A 24,327-nucleotide genomic window follows, 5' to 3' on the forward strand; every position below is an offset into this window, starting at 1 on the left:
AAATCCTTCTGGGCAAGAGCGTTCATCCCTTCCCCAAGACCTTCAAGCTGGAAAATGGATCACAAATATACATTTTGTTGGGAAAGGGCTGATATCACAAATAATAGGTTGAGAAAAACTGATTCAGACTTGTGTGGAACTGGCTTGGGACTGAAGAAAGAATAGGTTTAATCCCATTTTTTTTTCTGAAAGTCATTATTAAAGAGATTTACCAACCAGCCAGAACTGCGGGTCCGATGATGGAATAAATAATCCCAAGAGACACAATGGCCTGCACTGGTGTTGTATGACAGAAGGAAATCTTGATTAAAAACTCTTGAACCCTCTGAGCATCCACGGACATTAGATTGACTATCTCCCCAACTGTTGACTTCTTCTTGGACTCATTACTGATTCTCAAAGCCTGCCAAAGTAGAAATGTGCATGGACTTTAGAACCTATTTTTAATTTTGCATGAGTATATAAATGGAAATCTTAAAAATATTGTAAAATAAAATATGTCTGTCTAAATTTTGGGGGAAAATCTATGTTGATTTTTTGAGGCAATTGCTAATTGCACAGGTACTTTTTAATGAGCTGATATTTTATTTATTTTTAATAAATTAAAAGAATGTAACACAAAAAATGTTACAAATTGTCCTATAAATATTACATAAGAACATACAAATAAACAGTTCATCTTAATAGAAGAAAAAAAAAGGAGATACTCCACTCAAGCTTGAACTCTATTACAAACATTTTTTGAACAGAGACAAAAAAAAAACAAGCATAATTCTAGATTGGTAAGATAGCATTCTGTTTGATATAATTCTGATCATCAAAATAGAACATTCAGTTATTATTTAAGTGTGCTATTTTCATTTTCAAAAGTGAGTTTAAAAACATTTTAATACTGATAAGCTATTCCTTTAACTAAATCTAACTATTCAATCACAATATATTCACCTTTTTGTAGATGGCTGTAACAAGGACAGATCGAACCATCATGGCCATTTTATAACTGATCCCCATTGAATAATTATATATAGCTATTCGAAACTGGCCTACAACCAACATTAAAAAAACAATACAGTAGCCTTGCCATTCATTGCCAGGATGTCGAGTTTCCATATATGCCAGTAACAACCTTAATAATTAAAAAGAAGTCATAAATTACTAGGAAAATTTTATTTTTTTTATCATGTTTATGTTCTTTTTATTTTTTGCAAGTGTGGGTGTACAAATGCTAAACTTAGTGAAACTGTATCAATTTTAACTATTTTAACTACTAGAAAAATAAAATATTATAAGATTTCATTTAAAAAAATGTTTAATTTTGAAAACATGAGGATTAAGATTAAATCACTTACTGCATAAGCAAGGGCCCACAAACGACTGCCATATCTGAGACTAGTTTGGTCCAAGTGTATTGAAAAAACATAAATTTGAACTGTTTCCACAAAACAGATATTAAGGATGGACCTGGCATGCCATTACTATTATACTGGTTTTTTGTTTTATCCAAGTAATGTGTATACACAGATTTGGGGCTCTGTTGGCAATGTAAAATAAAAAATGCTTCAATAACACAAGCACTATACAAATCAGATCTGATATGTCTATCGTAACAAAAATAAGTCTAAATAAATACTATGAAAACGTGATTTGACAGTCATCTTCAAAACAAATTTTGATTACAAGCACATTTACTATTTTTTTTACTTAGTATTATTAATGTTTCTCAGTCCACCTTTTTTTCAATGAGAACATCTGTTGGACCAATAAAGGTGACTGATTCTTATGTATTCTTAATCATGGAAATGGTAGATTCTACATCATTTGCCTTAAAGGTCTCAGAAACAAGCTTTTAGAAACAATGGCTTTAATGCCAAGTAATCTACTATGTGGTGACTGTGGTGTACCATGCTTCAAATACTTATTGTGTTCAATGTATATTTAAGAAATTAAAAACATCAATCCCACACCTCAGCAACATTGAGCAGCCTGGTACTTTCACTAAATCTAGTGGTCTTAATTGTAGGTGATGGTCTGGAAGACTTTTTATCATTTTTGTGAGACAAGCTGAACTCTGCTGTCAGACTTTTCCTAATTCAAGGAAATAATAACACATGAGTATAACAAATAGCTAGTAGAAATAAAATTGAATTTCAGTCTTATGGCAGATAGGTTAATGTAAACCAATGACTGATACTAATGTTAAAAATGTATAATACTGAGTAGAACTGAGTTTGAAATGTTTTATATATCTTGTAATTACCACTATTCAGAACAAACTAAAAGATGAGTAAATTGTTTTCAAATTTTCCAATTTTATGTTGTGCTTAGTTTAAGAGCATATGTAAAAAAGAGCTATGTTGAAAAAATTAGATATAATTATGATTTTCTAAATCATTATGATTTTTAATATAATTTTTAATATAATATATTAGACAACAAACTTAAAAAATGTGGATCTTTTTTTGTTACAAGACTTTTTAATAGTAAGATATGTTAATAGTTGAAAGTTTTGAACAGTGTATAAACTAGCCAATCTGGCAAGAAACTCACTTTAAACCTTTACATCTCAAAATTTCTTGTTTCCACAACTTTTCAAACTTAGGAAAATGATATTCACACTCCATGTATGGGGGCAGGGACCAAAGGTCAGACTCTTCAATTCCCTTTTTGTAACCTCTGTAGATTGTCCTTTAAAGGTAAACAATTATTACACAATTATTACACAAGGTAATGTATAAATTACAAAAACACATACGAACAAAAACATTGCAGTTAAAAAAAAAAAAAAAGGAAAAGTTTTAAAATATTGAAAGGGGAAGCTTTTATGAGATAATTCTTTTATTCTGCAGGTATGGTCACTATAAAAATGTTTTGTTAAAAAGTTTACAAACAATTTATTTATTAGAATTTACTTTTGTACAAGGATTAATGAAAATAAAATTTTGCAACATTGTGAAAGTGAAAATCATGTCATAATAGTTTGAAATACAATTCTTTGATATTAAGCAAAATATAAAAAAACAGGTTTATAGAGTACAATGATTGGCATAACTACTTGTAAATTTTTAGATATTTCTTTAGATAAAAAAAGTATTAAGGCCTAGCCCACACCTCCTGCAGGATGAGGGTAGGCAGGGTTCAAATCAAGCAGTGCAATGACTTCACTTAAATTGCTAGGTCTTAAAGGGAAATTTGCTTAATTTTCAAACTCATTTTTTTTTTATTTTGTTAATACGAAATAATATATTTTCATTACAATGAAATATAAATAAGGATATTTAGTAATAGGGAAAAAAGAATGAACACATGTACAAACTTATAATAAATTATATTATTTCAACAGCAATCAATTTTATAAAATACTCACGAAAACATCCAACAAAAGAAAGTTTGTGAGAGTGCGGAGGCTTGTAATTCAGGACAAACATTCTGAAAAGTGTTCAGTACAGTACATTTTACTTTCTGTATCTGCCTCAAGTTCAAAAATACCAAGAGAAACTTTTAACTTACTTTTATTTTTAAAAAAAATTAGCTAACATGATCTTTGTGACCATCAAAATTAACAAAGGGCATCCAACATAATGGACAAAGGGCAGCTAACATAATGGACAAAGAGCAGCCAACATAATGGACAAAGGGCAGACAACATAATGGAAAACGGGCAGCCAATATAATGGACAAAGGGCAGCTAACATATTGGACAAAGGCAGCCAACATAACGGACAAAGGGCAGCCAACATAATGGACAAAGGGCAGCCAACACAAAGAATAACCAACATAACAAAGGGCAGCCATAATAATCAACAAAAGACAGCTGAAATGAGTTACCTTGTTGACCTGTTGGCATAATAAGCTGGTGAACTCTACTTGCCAAAAGTTCTAAATCTAAAAGAACAGAATTCACTGTGCTTGCAAAAAATTAAATACTAAAGAAACAAACTTCTTAAGCCAAATGAAGACTTTAAAGTGTGGGCTCAATATCTGTTGATCTCAATCTCTTTTAAACTTTTAATAAATTAAGTTTTTATTTCAGTAAACCAGGTATTTGTTACAAGCCTTCAATCTAAGATGAGAAGGTTTCTAAGTGTTAAATCGTTACTTCACTTTGAAAGAAAGTAAGTCAGAAATAAAAAAAAAATGGTATGATTACCATTCGGCAAAATAGATCTCCCCCCCCCCCCCAAATAATGACAGCTATATCTTGAGAGATTACTGTAGAGAGTAACTTTGGAGATGCAGCATTGTGCTCAGCAGTTCTAAAAGTCACTGCAATAGGTGTTTGAATAAATTAAAATCTCTATTCAAGATAGCGCAATCTAGACCTCCATAAAATGCATCCTGAGGATGTGAAATTCACTTTTAGTCCACTATTATGGTATAACAGAGGTGACAAATCAGTCAATTTTTTGTTAGTTCAGAGACAGTCATGCCCACACTGAAGTTTTTATTTCAAGAAACGTGGAATTAAAAATGTACCTCTGAAATAATTCTGTAGCCTTTGGACTTATGAACACTGTGACCATGGTGATGTTCCGAGACACAGTTGAGTATAAAACACATGACTGATGTGAAGACAGTGATGATGAAGATTACAAAGCTAATAAAGTCATCTATGTACACCTGAACAGAATAAAATACAAGACTAAGATGAGCACTTTAATAAAGCTCACAAAGCTTATACATACATGAAATCAATATTGACACATAAAGAAATCAAAGGTTACTCTGTATTGTAACAACCAAAGACAAAATCAAAAGCAATACTTAAAACCTGAAAATTAAAAATAAATTGGGAATTACATAAAAGCAATCATCAAATAGTTTACTTTTCTCCACTGACTGTTTTCACCAGATTTATAAAAGAAATCTATATCTATGTATATGGGTGTGTTATTCCTAACATGTTATTCCTTTTAACTTTGGAATCTATAATATTCTTAATTGTATTTTTGCTTTATGACTTGTTTACTCTTTAAACTTGGGCACCACAATCCAAATTCCAAAATGACCTATGCCTTGAGAGAGAAAGAGATGCTAAGCGCATAGGGAAAACTGCTTCAACCTTCAGTAGACTAAGTTTACTTGTCATTGATTGCAAAAAAACTAATCATAACAAGAAAGAAAATACTTTTCAAAACCAACGCTTATAATTAAGTGTAATTGTATCAATTAGTTTGGATTAGAAATAGACCTGGACTAACAAGTAAGTAACAATAATAAATCTGAGACTTGAAATATTTCTACCAATTGTTTTTGTTTAGCTAACTATATATTGTTAGTTTCAAACTTTTAAGCAACGACCTAATTTTCTACACAAACTATAAAAGGGATTAATTCAACATATACCAACATATCTGTCAAGTGCATTTCTTTCCCTTGTTTGATATTAAACAAAATAATTACCTTAAGTTAATTAACTAATTGACTAATTTTTTTTATTGATTCTTGTTTTGTCAGGTACAAAGATTATTGTGCAAAATATCCACTTGATCCGAGATTGGGTGTGGGAGAAATAATGTGTACAAAACTTGTACCAGACAGAGATGATATAATCTTTATAAAAACAAAGATGGACATCTATAAGGCATGTGTCCTGAGTACCCTACTGTACAACAGCAAAACACAAACCACAGATGCAAAACAAAAGCATTCATTTATGAACATGTATAAATAATGTGAGATAACTTCTGAGAAAATTTCTTGAAATAATACTCATTTCCCTTATAACCTTTATTAATTGCACTTGTTTTGTTATAAGAAAATTATAATAATAATGAAACAGCTATTGAAGCTTTAATAAAATAAATGTCATAGTCAAAAATGTCTATTCACTTACCTCTAGTATGACATTGATGTAAGTAATAATAAGAAGTGAAGTAGACATAAAAGCCCAGAAGGCCAACTGGAAGAGTGAAGCTGTTATACCACAAATCCTTTCATATTGTCCAATGGCTCCAACAGAAGTCTTCCAAATTATTATAACAAAATAAAATATTGATCAATTCACTTTATTTCATAAATTCATTACAAAAATATTTACAAGATTAGTGAGGTTTTTTACATTTTAGTGGGTTTTTTTATGAGACAGCAACAAAAAGCATTAGAGAATATGCATTGAGAAAATACATTTGAAAATGTAGCCCATATTAATAGGCTTTGATGGATGATTAAACTTTGTTATCAAAACAATTACTATTATAAGCTGCAACACAAAAAGAGAGAATGATAATTGTGACGTAGCTGCATGGGTTAAGGTTTTTAAAAAAATTTTTTTTTTTTATATGTGTGTTAAAAATCGAACCAGAACAGTAAAAGAGACTGAAAGTTAATAATTAGAAATTATCTTTTAAATTTTAGATGTTTGTATCCTATGCTTTGCTTCATCATATGTTAAGGTTTTGTTTTGATAACTTTTAAAACTTAGTCAAATACCTAAATGGAAACAGAATAGAAAAGAATTGTAATACTTACAAAAGTCACTATCTTAACAACACTAGCCGTAAAGTAAGCAGGGTATAAAACAACTTTATCTTCAGCTCGAAGACTTACTTTATCCAATAAATCAACCAAAGTCAAAACTGCCATTGTAACATGGCAGAGCTGTAGACAACAAATGATGGTGATCTTTAAAATATAACAGTGAAGACATACAAATGGAAACAATATTTGCCCCAAGACAAAGTCAATTACTCTAATTTACTAATGGTGTTCAAAATAATAAGTTAGATTTTTAAAACAATCAGTAGAAAACATCATAAAACATGAGATGTATCCATATCTCTCTATATAGCCTATTAATAATATTATGAAACAACTATTATACATTTTGAATAAATTCTTGTACATTTTGTATGAGAATACTTGTTAGAACCACAGAATAGATTCTTTGAATCTCAAAAATATAAACAAAATATTTATCAATGACTGAGAAGAAAGATTGCTAAGATATTCATTGAAGGAAAGCCATATTTGAATAGCAAATCTAATGTGGATTCTAGAAAACAATTTTTTAGGGACTTAAGGGCCTAATTAGAAACAAAAAAAATCTTACAGTTTTCCAAAAATTTAAAAGACCAAGTGGCAGTGATTTTTTCAAATGCAGATTTCTTAAATGGAAGACATAAAATGGGCCAAACAAGGCCGCCAAACAACAGGGTATCCACACCAGCATGGTTTGTTGGAAACAAGGTGTTAATTTGGGCCATGATGAGCTAAGAAACTCAGAGTGGTTCTGAAAATGCAAAACACATGAATCATGAGACAACTTTTAAATTACCTATATAATAATAATAATAATAATAATAATAATAATAAAGCTTGTCTTCGAGTCCGAAGATTAATGAGGAATAGATATCTAAATAGATATTAAAAAGATATTATATGTGTCTATATCTAGATCTGCTAGTCTACATTTTAGTCATAGGGCAGCCTATATGGTATATATAACAGATTTAATAGATATAATTTTGATAAAATGAATTCTATGATCTAGATAAGATCTAAATCTAGAAACTAGTTAGGTCACAGTTCTCAGTAGTGACTAGAGTAATGACAGAAGAGAGGGTGTGTATGTGAATTAATTAGGTTAAATGAGCCCAGATATATACTATATAGTCTTAGTCTATTAATAATAAAATAATAATATTCAGAGAATGTTCTGGGAGGGGGGAACGTACAACTATAATACTACATATAGCAAGTTGCCGACTGTTACGTGACTTTGACTATAAAGTCTAAAGTAAAATCACAACAGACGATATAGAGGGCTCAAGAATCAAGAGACTATAATGAGAGTCTAGTTCTATAAGTTCTACTTGTGCGTATCTAAAATCTAGATCTAGGCTGAACATCGTGTTAGAATTTTTATTAGATCTAGTAGTCGTATAATCGATATTGACTTATGTAATAAATGATAGGCCTATAGCCCACCAGGCTATCATGCCTTCAAAAGCAGGCCTAATTTAGTAATCCTAGAAATAAAAGAGCGCGCTTACGGAGGACCAAAAAGGAACTGTGGCACCGTTGTTTGGAGGGCCTACCTAGTTATTATATACATCTAGATCTGTATTATAGATATAGACAAGATGCTAGATATCAAAATTTTAAAGTAACATATGGCTACAAAGCCTATCCCAATCTAGATAGCTATAAAAAAAAAATGGTTTAAGAAAATGCTATTCTCGTTTTCTCATACGAAATGTAGGCTACACAACTACACATATTGCTTGTAGGCTATAGGGCCTATATAGGCCTATGAGCCGCCTATGCTTGTTATTCTAAGTTTTTGTAGCTACATCTAGATAATCTAGGAAGATGAGAAAGATATATAAGATATACAAAATATATAGATCTCAGGACTTGTGGTGAAGAGCTACCGATCCACGCCTGTTCGTTGGATTAAAGCTTTTCCACGATCAATCGGATTCGTCGCAGATTCCCTACAGTACTTTATCGTATCGAAGAGTCACTTCTCTGATATGATCTTTCTTTTAACTTCTAGATATCTCTCCTAGTGTGGTATGCGAATGACCCACCATAAGCCGCTTTATTTTTTTTTTAAATAAAGAATGTTTACACTTGACTCACTAGGACTCCTGGTTGCCGCATTGGTTTCATATTGGTATTATATAACTTCTGGGACTAGGACTGGTGTGTTTGGAGGGAAATGGCGTTTTAAAATAAAATATAAGTATTCGTGAAGGAAGACATATTTAGAAAGTTTATTTACTGCGTCTAACATGCAAACATTGATAGCACCTGTATGTAGAAAGCACCGGTATGTAGACGAAACACCGGTATGTAGAGCACCCAAGACATCTAGAACACTTGCACCACGAATGTCTCTATAATGGACATAAATAGATCGTGAGGCATAGACTACATGTGAGTCTCACTCAAGGGGAAAAAAAAGAACTAATCGACACCAGGCCGACAGCGGCGTACTGTGACAAAATATGCAGGTTATAGCTGGGTCATAGTTGCCACATGCAATACGGTAATCTTCCTTTAACTTCGTAATAGAAACCAACGCCTCGTAGTTATATGACAATAAAGGCGCATAGGTTTGTATGCAAACGTCAAGACACAGGGACGGTTGGAAGACTCGCCCAGAACCGTGACGACTGGTTGAAGCTGGTTGGTGGCCTATGCACCAGACAGAATCACAAGAAAAGAGAGATGAATAAGCTTAAGTAATAGAGGCGCTAAAATTCAAAATCCAGAAATGAGCAGTTATTTTCTCTTTACGTATGAATTGTTAATATTGGATCTGCTTGAGCTTCAACAAAAATGTCTTGCAAAGTCGGAAAAATCTTAGAAGACCAAACGCCACCCGCCTCATTATAATTACATCACTTCGTCACGAAGTAAGCGACTTCTGTTTATTAAAGGCTAAAACTGAGCGCTACAAAACTCTGTGCCTTAGACTAGGCAGCGCAACTCGTTGACTAGGTCATGTGAATAAAACCAAAACTTTGTATGTTGTATCTGTTCTATTTTTTGTGAAGTTTTTTTTTTTAATTTAAAAAAAGATTGCTTGTAATTCAATCATTATAAATAAAGCATTCTTAGTCTTATGTCTTGAGACACATTCTACACGACTCCCCTGCAAAATGTCAAACTTTAACAGTAGAATATCACAATTTGACTTCAATCACTCATCGGTGACATGTATGATGGCTTTATTACTTTAAAAATAATTTTACTGAGAAAGAATTATCAGAGTTCTCTTTCGAAAATCCCTTTAGCGTATTTTTATTTTATGTTTGTACATTTGATGTCATTTTTTTCCCCGACTAAATCGACTTCTTTTTTTTGTCTACCTTGATAAACACTTTTGAATCAATGAAAATAAAGAACTAAAAACAATGTCTAGGCTTCACATTTCTGCATATGCAAGAGCAAAGGCAATTAAAAGGTAAAGTCAGATACAAAGGCGATTCAGCTTCTGGAAGGCAAATAGTAAAGACTGAAAGTTGATTTGAATTAACTAAAACAACGCCAAGAGGTTCGTCAGAACTTAAATGTGAATGCTGAAACAAGCTATCTGTTGGCAAGTGTAAGATAGAATCATTGCAATAAAAAGTAAATGAGAAATAGGTCAATATTAAAATTGTAAGACAAATTACCCAAAGTGGTCCACCGCAAAAATCCTCAAAAGTCAACATAGCAATCTTGGCTAAGTAGATCAACTAACGTTCACTATACCAAGCTTAAATTTAAAACAAAACAACAACTCAATGTTGTTTTTTTCTTTCTAGAACACACAATCACAGTATATCGTATTGACTGATGCAATATAAGAAACGTCGCCATTTATTTCCTGAAAACGTTTTAAAATTCAAAGCCAACACATTGACCATACCATGTCATGACTACGTGTTTGGTCACGCCAGGAGAATATCCACAGGTCATGCTTTTATCATGAACTTTTGCTAACAGATGGACACACACATAACACACTTGGGACAATATGAAAGTACACTGAATTGGGAAGGGGAAGGGGTATATTCTGTTATACCCTACATGGAAATTCTTTGTAGGTTTTAAAAAAAATATAGATTAGTAAAATACAGTTCCCTTTTAGACCGTCCGATCTTTAGGGCAGATGATGTAAAGGTCACCTGTTTCCAAATTAATCGATGGTTAATAAGGGTGTCATGTGGCCCACACAACGACCAACCGTTTTTACTTTACCCACTAGAGTTAGTTGTACTCAGGGGTGTCCTAAAAATCCTAGCCCGGTTTGAACCCGGGACCCTAAGTTCGGAAGCCAAGCGCTCTACCCCTCAGCCACCACGACCCTAATTTCAATATGCTTACCTCTTTTAAAACAAAAATATTTCACTAATACAGTTACACCCTCCTCCTTATGTTTTTTAATTACATTCGAGATTTGAAATGTATAAACATGTTACAAAGCCTACTGAAGTCAAAGGATTTAGACATAGTAACACACTTAGGCATACGTTCAAAAATCTAATAGGCATTTGCTTTGTTCCGAAATTCTGGCTCTATATTCGTCTCTCACACACACTGTATCCTTGTTAGTTTCTTTTTGTCTTCGTTTTTCTATATTTCAGTTTCTCTTTCTGCATCTTCCACTCTCTCTTAGACCCAACAAAACCATCTCGACAGCATGGGAACTTTCAGTATAAATGTTAAAGCCACAATTAAAGCATACACCTCTGAAGGATGTTTCATTTTCGAATATTGTAGCTATCACGTCGATGCTTCGTTGCACATTAATATTTCAAAGTAAAACGCGATTTTTGCTAACCTCCATGGGCGTAGCCAGGATTTTTTTCGGGTGGGGAGGGTTAGGGGGATTTTTTTCTCTCCCTCCCCCCGGCCAAACATATATATATACCGGTATATATATATATATATGTGACATTTTACGTCTCGAGACAATCTTTTCCCTTTGCAACTTCTTGTGTGACTAAAGAGGCCAATCCTTGATACACAGCTGCGGTCACAGTTTGGGCATATGTAATCACCAGGCGCTGTTGTATTTTCACCCTTCTTTCTGCTTCTGTTGTGGATGGCATCATATATGTGTGTGTGTGTACTTAATTAATCTTTATTACATTCTGACCCTTCATTCTTTCGGAAGACGTTTATTGTACACTAGCAAAGGGGTCTGAGGGAGCGCTGTGAGCTCTCCTAGCGGGGTTCGGGTCGGAGCCCCACCGCCAAACACTATTTCCGGTATTGAAAGCCAACAAAATCTACAGTGGATTATCCTGCAATTAAAAAGTTTTATTTAAAAAATCTAATCTGCTATTCTACTAACTTAGATCCTCCCGCGCCGTTCGTCGTATTGGGCGACAAGCTGCTTCCACAAAAATCTGCCACTGGCAATGTTTGAAGACTCTTCCCACCTGCTCTGAGGTCCTACGTGAAAGTGTGGCACCAAGTTATACTAGGATGTCCCTGTTTGCGCTTTCCTCGTATTGGTCTCCATGTCATCGCAATACTTATTATGAGTAATTGTCGGAGAACATGTCTCGCAAACCTCATGCGACGCTCTGTCGCAATCTTACTAAGGGGTCGACTCCCATTTCGGCATAGGATTTCCTTGATTGAGATTTGATTTCTATAACTGTCTCCTAAAATCCGTCTTTAATAGCCATCATTGTTGAGCCGCATTTAGTCTTTTTCAATTTTTGAAGATGAAATTTAATTTGGGGTTTACGACGAAAGCTAGAGCTTGCACTATATAATCATTTTTTTAAAATAAAAAATGATCTATTAGCATTAGCTGAAACAGAGATGAATACCATCAAAACCCTACGCAACCGTGACACAGTCATCCTAATTAGGTCACTTAGAACTAATTAATGTATGCGAAGTCACTAATTACATAAGAACAAGCAGCAACTTAAATTGCAAAACGAGGGCATTAGCGAACATAGAATATAGTCCATACTCGTTCGTCATTAGACTACAACCAATCCGCCCCCATCCGATGGTTGTCAAAAACTAACAGATTTGACATTTACAAATCATTTGAACGAGAATATAGTTCTTATTCAGCACGATGACTAGTCGACTATATATTAGCCTATATTGGTCCTATATTCAATGTAACAAATGACATACAGAGACTATGAATATAGTAACGTAGATCATAGATGTAACAAGCGTTAAATGTCATTACAATGTTCATAACAAGTAAAAAAAATTGTGTCCTATTTTATGTTCAAATAATATAGTAAACTAAATCTTGTATTTGTCATTGTAAAAAAGAAACAAATTAAAGTTCCCCTTTCAGACCTGGTGGTCTATAAGGCAGATGATGTGGCCTATGGTTAACCAGGGTGTAATCTGGACAGCACAACGATCAACCGCCTTTACTTTTCTCAAACTAATGTTATGTAGGCCCTACTCTTTAGAGCTGGGTGGACTCAGGGGTCATTGTAGCCAAAAGAAAAAAAAATTAAAAAGTGACCATTACAGGGCAAACCAATCGCATTCACTTTATCGGCGCGACGCTATATTAAGTTATGCATTAGTACTAGTCATACTACTGTGTGCGAAATGTTACCTTAAAATAAATGATTCTATTTTGTACTTGAATTATCTGACGTAAGAATTTGCAGAATTTAAGTCATTAGTTAACATGCATGGCTAGAGTGACCTAGGAACACGCGTAGGATGTAATAATCTTCTTTTTTGAAGTAACATCTTTATTTTATAAGATAAGATAAGACTTGGACCATCTTTTTTTTGACTATGAAGAAAGTGTGAGCTAATAGTAACGTCTGTAATTTATAAGATATTTAGAAAACTAAGCTAAATTACAATGGTGTAGGCAGCAAATGACTTAAATATTTTTGGTAAAAAAGACAAATCATATTGCTTTAATTATATTTTGGAATTTTAAGTCAATATTCTATTAATTTGGCAGCACAAAACTAAAATATAGAACAAAGGATTCCTCGTACCTTAATGCTAGGACAAATTTGTACAAATGTTCCTTCTTCCATAGTGCTATTAGAGCATGGAATGGGTTGCATGGGCCAGCCAGGAAAACCAGTGACTTAGCGGAATTCAAGTCATTGGTTAACATGCATGACTAGATGCATGACGCGTAGGACGTAAACATCTTCTTTTTTGAAGTAACGTCTGTATTATATAAGATAAGAGAAGAGGAAACAAACTTTTATTTTGATGTATCAGGTCTGTTAAATATACACAGAGGAGGTGTGACAAGGACTTCAATAGATTACAAAACAAACCAAAGCAGAACAAAATTTGAGGGTTTTTTTTCTTCTTACTTTTCTGGGCATGGTAAAGATTCAAGAGATTTTTAAAGAAGGTGACCTAAGAGACTTCTGGGGGGAAAAATAGTAAGTTCTCTCAAAATGGATGACAGCCTGGTCGTGTGGTATGTGCCCTGGACTGTCGCCTCGAAGGCCATTGCATATATGGTTCTAACCGTGTCTGTCGCCCATTCAAGTCTAAAGGAACATTCGTAACTTGTAAAACAAAATACAATAGTATTGCCATGGAGTGCAGTATTTTACGTGATACGCAGACCTATGTTGTGACATGTAGGCAATATAGGCATTCCCTTAGTCGCATCTAATGTATACGCCGGTGTTCACTAAAATTTTCGTAAGATAAAGTCTTTGTGTGTCCCATGACCTTTGTAAAAGTTCTTCAGCTGTCACTTTCAGAAGCATTTTGATGCCAACTGTTCTTGTCTAGCGCAGTGAGAGCTGACAAATGAGCTTATCTTTAATGCGTTTCATGGAGTAGGGGGCATCTCTGTATGCACTACGTCAGTGATGGGCAAACTTTTTGTGCTAACGAGAGTGTCATGAGGCCAGCACAACAACCAACTGCCTCTACCTTTCCCAAACTAATGTCAGGTGCCCTTTAAAGTTGGGTGGACTCTTAAAACGTACACCAACGTCTAGTTTTGGTTACTCATGAAACTCTTCTAATGAGACTACAACTTTGAATGCATCATAGAAATTAAAATTTGCAATATTACTCCAGTGATTCATCTGGTATTGAAAATTTGAATCCTTACACTTTGAAGGAAATGTGTACTTCTGATATTATTATTTCACAACATGTGGCGAGCCGGATTATAATTCATGGGGCCGTAGTTCCGGCCCATCAACAAATTAAGTCGTCTTTAAATTCGCAAAAGAAAAAAAAATCGGCCATTACCGTCCTGCCCAAAGTAGCTGTCAAACAATTGCCTATACACTATACACACCGGCAGGGCCGGGTTTAAGTAAGTGGAGCCCTCGCGGCAGGCTTTTTATGAATGCCCTTCCACTTTTATGAAGTCTTTAATAAAAATCCGTTAAATAGGCCTAATAATTATGCTTATATCAAAAGCATGCCATATTTCAGAGCTTAATACTTGTAAATTTAATATAATTTTCCTTCTTTAAAAAATTAGTAAAATAAAAATGTATATTTTAAGTTTGTGGAAAGTATAATAAGTCCCAGGGTTGACGCACTGCCCTAAACCGGAAGCCGCATATCTACTACAAGTAGTAAAAGCGGACATATAACCACGAGAGTGTTGCCCAAAGTAAGATTTAAATACAGCCTCTTGTCGGGGGAAAAAAAGTTTCAGAAAAGACAAAACAAACAAGGTTACAAAGACAGTTTGTGAAAACACAAACTCAAAATCGGCCCCCGAAGTGGTCCACCTAGTGCTAGAGTCTTCACCAGGATTCGAACACGGGACTTCCGGTTCCAAGTGTTTTACCCCTCAGCCACATCATCTCCATATATTTATTTAGCGTACACTTATATTTTTTTAAAATAATAATTATTAACCTTATCCATACATTCAAAATTAATAACATGTTGCATGTAATAAAGAGAAACTAAAAAACATTTTTTCTTCTAACAAAATTAGATAAATTGGCAACACGAAAAAAACAAATTCTTGACCTACTTTAAGCTACAATTGTGTACAACAAGACTTTCCCTTCGCAAATCAAAATTAATATCTCCATTGTCATTTGTCATACAAACTAGATATAGTTGTCTTACATAGTGCATACATGACACCATACAGGTGGAGAATTTTTGGTTTCCCAGACCTGTCGAGACGGACATCAGCAAGTCTGGGGCAGTCAAACAGAATATGAGGCACGGTTTCCTCTTCTTCCCCGCAGCGGGGACACCGTGAATCGAAATTTGGCCATAGCCGTGAGAAATATGAGCCAACAGGACAGTGGCCTGTCCTGCACTGTGCTATAATAGCTTGCTCAGGCCTGGACAGCCTCTACCATGGGAAAGTGTAGTCAGGGCGTCTCATGCGCTCCCAGGCTCCATGGGCGTTTTGGAACTTGTCCCAGCACTCAAACCACTTTTCCATTTCTTTTTTTTTTTAAATTACAGCAGAACATGATGAAAACTTACAACCTGTTCGGTGGGTGGAAATTGCCCTCCCTGGTGGGCCAAGAGGTCTGCAATAGTGTTGCCCTTAGAAAATTGTCTATTTCTCTGAATAGCGATGATTCTTTCTATACCGAGCGGCCCAGATCAGATCTGCAGACTAATGCAGGTTATAGTTGACCAATAACTTCTTATGTATAGGCCTACTCTTACTATGTCCGAACAACCATATTGTGATGAGAGAGAGAGAGAGAGAGAAGGAGAGAGAGAAGGATAGAGGGAGAGAAGGAGAGAGAGAGGAGAGAGAAAGAGATAAGGAGAGAGAGAAGGAGAGAGAAAAGATAGAGAAAAGGAGAGAGATAAGGAGAGAGAGAGAAAGAGAGAGAGAGAGAAGGTGAGAAAAAAAGAGGAGTGAGAAAAGAGAGAGAGAAAGAGAGAGATGGAGAGCAAGAAAGAGAGAGAATGAGAGAGAGAATGTGAGAGAGAGAGAATGAGAGAGAGAAAAGGAGAGGGAGAGGAGAGAGAAAAGGAGTGAGAGAGGAGGAGGAGAAAGAGAGAGAATGAGAGAGAGAAGGAGAGAGGAGAGAGAGAATGGGAGAGAGAGGAGAGAGAAAAGGAGGAGGAGAAAGAGAGAAATAGAGAGAGAGAGAGAGAAGGAGAGAGAGAGAAGGAGAGAGAGATAAGGAGAGAGAGAGAGAGAAGGAGAGAGAGAGAAGGAGAGAGAGAGAGAGAGAAGGAGAGAGAGAGAAGGAGAGAGAGGAGAGAGAAAAGGAGGAGGAGAAAGAGAGAAATAGAGAGAGAGAGAGAGAAGGAGAGAGAGAGAAGGAGAGGGGGATAGTGGGAATTGAAACAATGTTGAAAAACAAAAAAAGCTGACAAGAAGAGCTATATGATTTTTGTGTGTAGCGATCTGCCTGTGTCCAGGAGTTTCAAAGTGTGAATAACGGCCCCTAAAACCACTTTATAGAGTTTCTTGAATTCTCCTAACCTTTCACTCAACAGGTAGCCTATTTGTTTTCAAATTAAGAACAGAGGTGTTCTAAGCTAATGAGCAAGTATTGGAACCATAACGCAAAATGTCAAGATTTTATTATCATAGTATATTATTAATAAATTATAATACTAATAAATAACACGAATAAAAAGTATGATAAGGGCCTAAAAGGTAGTCGGAATAGTGGGCTAGGCCTATGAAGCTTTATATGATACAAAAGTTTAGTCATTAGTCAACATATTGTAATGGAGCCATATAGAGCATATACATTACATTTAAGCGTCACAAAATACTTTAATTAAATTAATTACAACTTTGTAATTCAAATGGCTTGTACAGTTTGGTGTAAATAATAGTCAAAACACCCACAACATACACAGTGTAAAGGAAAAACGAAGCTGACACGTCCAAAATTACCTAGACCTAGTGTGAATACCCAGCAGTAGAAGCACTGCCTGGCAGAATCACACACAACAGCAAAGTACACATTCGCTTTCTTCGTTGGCGGTGTAAAGAGTTTAACCACGCCCCCTTCACATTATTAGAATTCTTATTCATCAGAACACCGTTCTAATTAATTGACATTAGATTTAGTAGCTTTAAAGGGAAAAAGTGAATTGCAAAAATGAACGTAATAAAACGTACAAGATTTATTCTATCTTTATAAAATAACTGATAAACACATTAAAATTAAGAGGATTAAATTCTTGCAGCTTGTTTGGATACGCTTCAGAAAGTATTTTTGCTTTATTCAATGAGGATTTAGATCTAGTCTTGGAGCTCTTCTACACGAAGCATACTTTTGTCTAACCAATCGTGTAATCAAAGCGTTGTTGTTGATACCTCATTTCCGACAATATTTAACATGGCTGAGGCCAATACGAATAGTAAAATTGGAATACTTGCTAAAGCACAGAAACAACTTTCAAGAACTAAAACAAAGGTAAGAGTAAGAGTAATACCTGAGTTATTTTCTAAATCTACTCTAAGTAATGGATGTCTTGATTGTTGATGTACTTGTAGTATTGTTATTATTGTTATATAAATATTAATCAATTAATCTAGTCAAATTATCAGAATCTTCAATCTAGATTCTAGACCAATCTTAGTTCAATCTAGTCTAGCCGACTCTAGCCTACTGCAGCCTAGTCTAGTCTAGGTGAGGTCTATTTTCAATTTGTAGTCTATTATTATTTATTCTAGATAGTAGAGGCTGTAGACCTCTACTCTAGTCAATCTAAAATCTACTAGAATACTAGATCTATAATTCTATTATCTAGGCCTACTATAGGCTATAGGACTATAGGCATAGGCTATACTCCTATAGTCACTATTTAATATTATCACTATAGACTATAGACATAGTCATAGACTATACTCTAATCACTCTATAGACAATAATGAATAATTTAGATCTAGAGAGTCTAGATCTATATTTAATATTATAAATTATAGTCATAATACATCTACTAATCTAGATCTAGATTCTAGAATAATCTAGATCTAATATAATTATATAGACATAGAAATAGAATTATAGGATAGATTCTAATTAATTATTAAGATCTAAACTAATGACTAATCATTTAGACTATAATAATATAGACTCTAGGTCTAAAATAGATCTAGACTTGAACTTTGAAGTTAGTATCACTAGACTTCACTAGAGACCTCAAATCTACTCTACTCTAGCAGCTAGCTAGTGACTCTAACTCTAGTGTCTCTAGTCAAGTTTAGTCTAGACTCTAGTGTCTCTAGAGTCTAGACTCTAGACTGTCTAATTAGAAGTTGAGCTTTAGTTATTAGTTTAGCTGGACAGTGACAGACACTGAATTATGAATACCAGGGCAGTTGGCTGAGTTGAGATAGTTTTGTCACTTGACAGTTGACGATGATTTGTATGCTGGATTAGTGAATAATGAGTTATAATTTATATTGAATAACTTGAATTTATTCAAGTTATTCAATATAAATTATAACTAATTAAAGTTAAAGACATAGAGTCTAGAACTATTAAGAGACACTAGAGTTAACAAATGGTTGTGATATTATCTCACTCGTCTCGATCTTATATTATATATATATATAGTCGACTCAGAGTTGAGAAGTAACTGCAAAATTTAAACTTAAGTCTTAAGAAGCTCTTGAATGTCACACACTCCTGACTCTGGCACACATTGTCATCTATAGTGAGATTGTGTCATAACAGTAAAGATGGCTTGAGTGTTTAGACTAGAATGGAGTTTAGTAAAAATAGTTTACAATGAATTTAATGAATGAATTTAAGTAGATCTAGAAATCTAGAGTTAGTCAAGTGAGACTACTAGATCTAGAATCTAGATTTAATGAGGTATGGTACTAGTTTACTTGACAAGATGTAATACACAGAATCATGTTTCTATATAAATTTAAGAATTAGTATTAAAAAATGTAATAATTTGTTCTACCTGGATACAAATAGTTTTTTTGAAAATATATTTTTTGTAATTTAAACTGATGGTTTTACAATAAATTGTTATAAATTGGAAATGATGTAAACATCATTAGTTTAGGACCAGCACTAGATAATCCAACTCTTAACTCTTATAGAAAATGCAGACATTCTGCTTTACTTGTAATTAGTCAACAACATGTTGAAAAGTTCAGGTATCTTGTAAAGAGTATTTATAGATTAAAATAAACCAAACGTTAGATCATGGGGCGATTTTCCACATTTTGAAATTTAGAACATTCAAACTGTCAGGTAGAAGAAGTTTTGTCTTATGTGGAACATTTGAAATGACCTCTAATTTGATTTAAAATAAGTTTTGAGAATATTTGGAATATTATATGGCAATACCTTGATTTATCTCAACTAGATAATCAATCAGAATGATGATGATATATTATATAGAGACGGGTCACAGATGTAACTTTAGAAGAAGAATGGTCATGTGTGACATTTTAAGTTGATAAATATGCAAAAATGCAATTACTATTAATATTGCTTGTCCATGGTTTTGAGTCCTCTTGGAGGCACTAGTATTTTTATTCATGATTTCAAGACTTAAGTCTGTAGAACTATGTGCTCAACCACCTTGAAATTAGTACACCTGACCTTAACTAGGTCACAACACTTTCATTAAATGTTGACATAGAACTCAGCATCATCTAATACTATATTAGTACTTTTTTATCTATCTTCCAACATATTATTTTTTAAAGCAAATCTTCAAATGTATGAGACTGGCATAATAAGCAAACAATTAAAATTGTTTTTCTCTAGTCCTTTTGAATTCATCATCAAGTTTTTCAATTATTTGGAAAAAAGTTTTTTCATAAATGATTTTTTTTATTAACACAGATAATATTAACAAAAAATAATTAAATAAAAAAATGTCTTTGTTTCTAAAGCACATCTCCAAGCTATATAGATAGCATGCTTAGTGTGCTTTATTCCAAACCCTGTGGGGTATCTGGGAGATGGTACTTATGCTGCCTTTAAGGGCTCAACAAAAACAACTCAGTTCAGGTCAGGATTTGAACTCATGCCTCTTGCCAAGTGATTTATCTACCACCCAGCCATACCTCTCAGATTTTATGATAAGAGAATATATACATTTAAAATAACACATTTTACAAATTTCATGGACAAAAAAGATCCCCTCACCCACAGCTAGAAAAAAAAAACCAAACAGATTTATTATATTATATTGAACATTTTGGTAATTTTTGGTTTTGTTTTTACTACACCAATGTGAGCATTGGTTACAGACTCATTGTTCAGTTTCTACTTTATTTGCCAGTACAGTCCACATTCCAATAGTTTCAAGAAATTGTAAACTTTTGTAGCAGCTTAATGCCAACATTTGGATCACTCTTATGCTAATATGTATTCATAATAATATATATTATTTAAGTAATCTATTCATTTGAATCAAATAAGCTGTATGTTTTAGATCTATATAGAACATGTTAACACACCAAGTGGGCAAGTTTTGATTTGCTTGTAAACTGATTAGAGAAAACAGTGTCCTCAATTTTATCTAGTGATAAAAGTCTTGATTTTTTTGTTTTCAAAAAGCTTTAATATGGATTTGTTTATGATATCAAGGTTCATGCTTTTTTTTCCCCTTGATTCATTTATACTTTTTAGGTCAAGTACATCAACTTGACATGCTATTCATTTTGTTTTTATGTAGTACACAGGCTGGGACTACTACTTGATGCTTTCACTAACAGTCCTTGCTATTTGTTTATTTAGCTTTCTAATCAGTAGTGTCCAAGTCAATTTTGTTCACTCACTGGCTTATATTTCCAATGGTCTTCATTTAATAACTATTTAGCTTTTATTATTTTGTTTGTTCTCGTGTAAAGCAGGGCTTTTTTTTTATGATGGTGCGTACTGGCACCTTTTTGAATGTGGGGAAAAATTATTACTTTCTTGTATTTTAACGTATATTATTAATTTATTAGTAGTTAAAAGTTAGGCAATCAATCACTGAGTACGGCACCCAGCTGAGTACCGGCACCTTTTTTTTTTCATTACAAAAAAGCACTGATGATGTAAATGTAAAGTAATATTTAGGATGAAAGTGACTCAAGATTGATATATTATGCTACTTACTTCAACTTGTGGCTTACATTGGAAAAGAAACAAATGAAATGAGTTGTAGACTTCTTGAGAGGATAACTGATGAAATGAAAATTAAGACCAGCTGAAATCTTTTTTTTTTTCTGTTCAATTTCCTATACAGTTTTTACAACTCAGCCACAAACCTTTAGGAAAGAGATTTAGATCTACATAATCTATTGTAAGCCTTTGTCCAGAAAATCCTTACAAACTTCTATTGACCTCAGTCTTAATATGCACTCGAACTTCAAACTTAATTACGCAGCGTTTTTAACATTGTAATTGTCAGGTATCTTTTGTTTAGGAACCGTGGGTAGTTGTTAAACAGCTAATAGTGTGAAGGGGGGGGACTTCAATTCTAAATGTGCCGACCAGACCCACAATGTTTTTTTTTTTGTTTTTTATTTGTTTTTTGCATCATTTTTTTTATGACAATCAACTAACTTCTTATCGGTAGTGTCTCCATTTTGAGAGAGATTTCTACTGAAACTATTGAAATATCTATAACTTGCAATCATGGACAATTGCAAACTAAAAACAATAGCAACGGTAACTTCAGTTTAAGAGCAACAAATGTTGGGTATTCAGTGACACGCCTAATTGTTGAGTCTGTTCCCTAAGTACAATGTGTGTGACAATTGCGCGGTAGTTCTATTTGAAACACGTAAAAAAAAAACATTCTTAATGACATATATTTAGAAAATGGAGTGGGAGGGAGCCGCGTGGTGGTTATTGTATTTTTTGCCTTTAATGTCTTCCTGTTCGTTACTTTTGGGGAATATATAATAGTATGAACTTGAATCCTATACTGCTATTACTACCATGTTCTCACAGATGTGGTTAGCATCACTCTTCCTATAAGTCACCCGTTGTTCACCTAGGAATAATTAAACTTTCTATTCTTTAACATAACTATGGTCAGACGTGGCCAGCACTATTCTTCTTGTAGGTTACTCAATTATCATAAGAAACTCTTTTAAAACTGGATTCACCCCCAACTAGAAAATGCAAGCCATTACTGTGATTGAACTGATGTCATCTCATGGAGCAGAGTCATTGCCTCCTAGGCGTCACCCCTGCACTCCCGCGTGCCGTCACTCGTTACCAATTGTATAGTTCAGTGCGCATGTTGTCAGCACACCATCGAGATGAATGCCAAGTTTTTTTTAACCCGTACATATTCAGTGTGTGATAAAGTCCGTCACATTAAGGACATCCATTACTGTAAACTCACGTATCTGTATGCCATCCGTCATCTAAAGTGAGTCAGCGTGGGTCTCACGTACATCACCTGTTGACCTCTTGATGTGTCTTATGTCTAGCAGTCCAGCACATTGAACGCTTATTTTTTTTTTAATCGTTTGGGAAATTCCAATGACACCATCGAAGGTATTTCCCAACCCAGAGATTTCTAGGTGAGCACAATGGATTTTCATCGATCGGGTCTTGTTGGCAGTTTACACAGCTATCTCATCTTCTAGTTACTCAACTATTTTGTTATCACATGATAAACAGACGTAAAATGTGTTGAACACAGCCCGCAGACTTTCACGGGAAACAAAACATTGTCACTAAAGTGTAACAGATTTGGACTTAGGAAATGGGACATTTATTTATAATGATACATTATTGTGATGTCATCTAGAGAAAATGGTCCCAAAAAAGTTTTTTTTTTTTTAAACTTCTGACTTAATGACAAGGACATGAGACTTTAAGTCAATAAATTTATATAGGTTTTGAGCGACTAATGCTGCGGTATTTCCCCCTGATTCCTGTCATAGTTCCATTGTATCTGCCAAGTGAACCGCTCACACAGACACAAATATGGCTTTTAACAACAATTTCAACGCTGCAGCGTGCAGACACAAACTGAGAGACAGCAGATTTGATAATATATGGGACGTTTTTATCTCGTTTGGTGGTTGTTGTTTTTTTTTTTTCTTTTTATAAGTGAAAGAAGAATCTTGAACTAAAATATATATTACGTAATACTATTAGATTAGCGAAAGCGCTGCGAGAGAGATTTTATTTGTCGATCAGCACCAAATGCAGGACCTAGCAAGCGAGATAGCTGCATGGGTTTTGATCAGAACCGTTTCAATCAATGTGGAAGGGGGGGGGGGCAGACGACTTTCTGACACGCTTGTCTAGAGCCACATAACTGAACAAAAAATTATTAAAAAAAAAAGTCGAGTTCATCAGAACTGAATTTTCGGACCGTAGATGTGTGGGGCTGATCTAGAAATGCAGGATCATATTTGTTGATCAGTCATGTATGCCTCGTTTGGGAGGGGGGGGGGGATAAAAATGAGTGTTTCTGGGCTGGGGATAACATGTGTTCCAGAGTGAGATGAAGTGCTCACTGTCTTTTTGTGCATGTCTTTTGTTTTGATTAAAAAAAACCTGTAGGACTGTCTATATTACCTTGCTTGCAATATGCTGTTTAATAAGTAACCTTAAACCTTGAGATATCGTTGTATTGGTCTTCTGCGTTGCTTTGCCTAAAACAAACCGTAAATGTTTATATGATCATATATTATTGTGTGTTGTCATTGAAATCAAGCCGATAGCTATGTTCTCTCGACCCCCACCTTTTTTTTTTCTATTTTTTCCTCCTCGAAAAAGTAAACAAGAAAAAACTTAAAAAAAAAAACCCAACATGCAAAACTTATATCAAGTGTAATTGTATCAATTAGTTTAGTGTAGGCTGGGTGTTTCCTCAGGCTTTTTTAAAATATATAAATATATAGTCCCCGCAGTCTAGTCAAAAAAGTTTGGAAGAAGGACTACCACAAGGTTCAGCCCTTAGCTGCACTCTCTTTCTAATCTTCATGAATGACCTCCCGGA

The 24,327-nt window shown here is 34.1% G+C and overlaps 2 protein-coding genes across 3 annotated transcripts in view; one reads left to right on the forward strand and one right to left on the reverse strand.

Annotated features, from left to right (window-relative positions):
- The window catches only part of LOC106051830 (multidrug resistance-associated protein 1-like), a 29,843-nt gene extending 19,488 nt beyond the window's left edge, over positions 1–10,355 (reverse strand). Inside the window, exons 1-11 of one of the 2 annotated variants that reach the window (XM_056004724.1) lie at positions 10,125–10,355; positions 7,049–7,228; positions 6,469–6,597; positions 5,834–5,962; positions 4,474–4,617; positions 3,365–3,426; positions 2,548–2,685; positions 1,965–2,085; positions 1,350–1,531; positions 946–1,126; positions 217–403 (exon numbers count right to left, since the gene is read on the reverse strand). In XM_056004724.1, coding sequence (XP_055860699.1) covers positions 217–403; positions 946–1,126; positions 1,350–1,531; positions 1,965–2,085; positions 2,548–2,685; positions 3,365–3,426; positions 4,474–4,617; positions 5,834–5,962; positions 6,469–6,597; positions 7,049–7,228; positions 10,125–10,163 — 1,492 coding nt within the window. In that variant the 5' untranslated portion in view covers positions 10,164–10,355. The remainder of the gene's footprint in view (positions 1–216; positions 404–945; positions 1,127–1,349; positions 1,532–1,964; positions 2,086–2,547; positions 2,686–3,364; positions 3,427–4,473; positions 4,618–5,833; positions 5,963–6,468; positions 6,598–7,048; positions 7,229–10,124) is intronic. The other variant, XM_056004726.1, reaches the window with a different exon arrangement.
- A 7,022-nt stretch (positions 10,356–17,377) lies between these two features.
- Positions 17,378–24,327, forward strand: part of LOC106051827 (uncharacterized) — a 41,195-nt gene continuing 34,245 nt past the window's right edge. Inside the window, exon 1 of the mRNA XM_056004722.1 lies at positions 17,378–17,810. Coding sequence (XP_055860697.1) covers positions 17,733–17,810 — 78 coding nt within the window. The 5' untranslated portion in view covers positions 17,378–17,732. The remainder of the gene's footprint in view (positions 17,811–24,327) is intronic.

Source organism: Biomphalaria glabrata, chromosome 11, assembly GCF_947242115.1.
Source record: "Biomphalaria glabrata chromosome 11, xgBioGlab47.1, whole genome shotgun sequence".
Classification (NCBI taxonomy): Eukaryota; Metazoa; Mollusca; class Gastropoda; family Planorbidae; genus Biomphalaria; species Biomphalaria glabrata.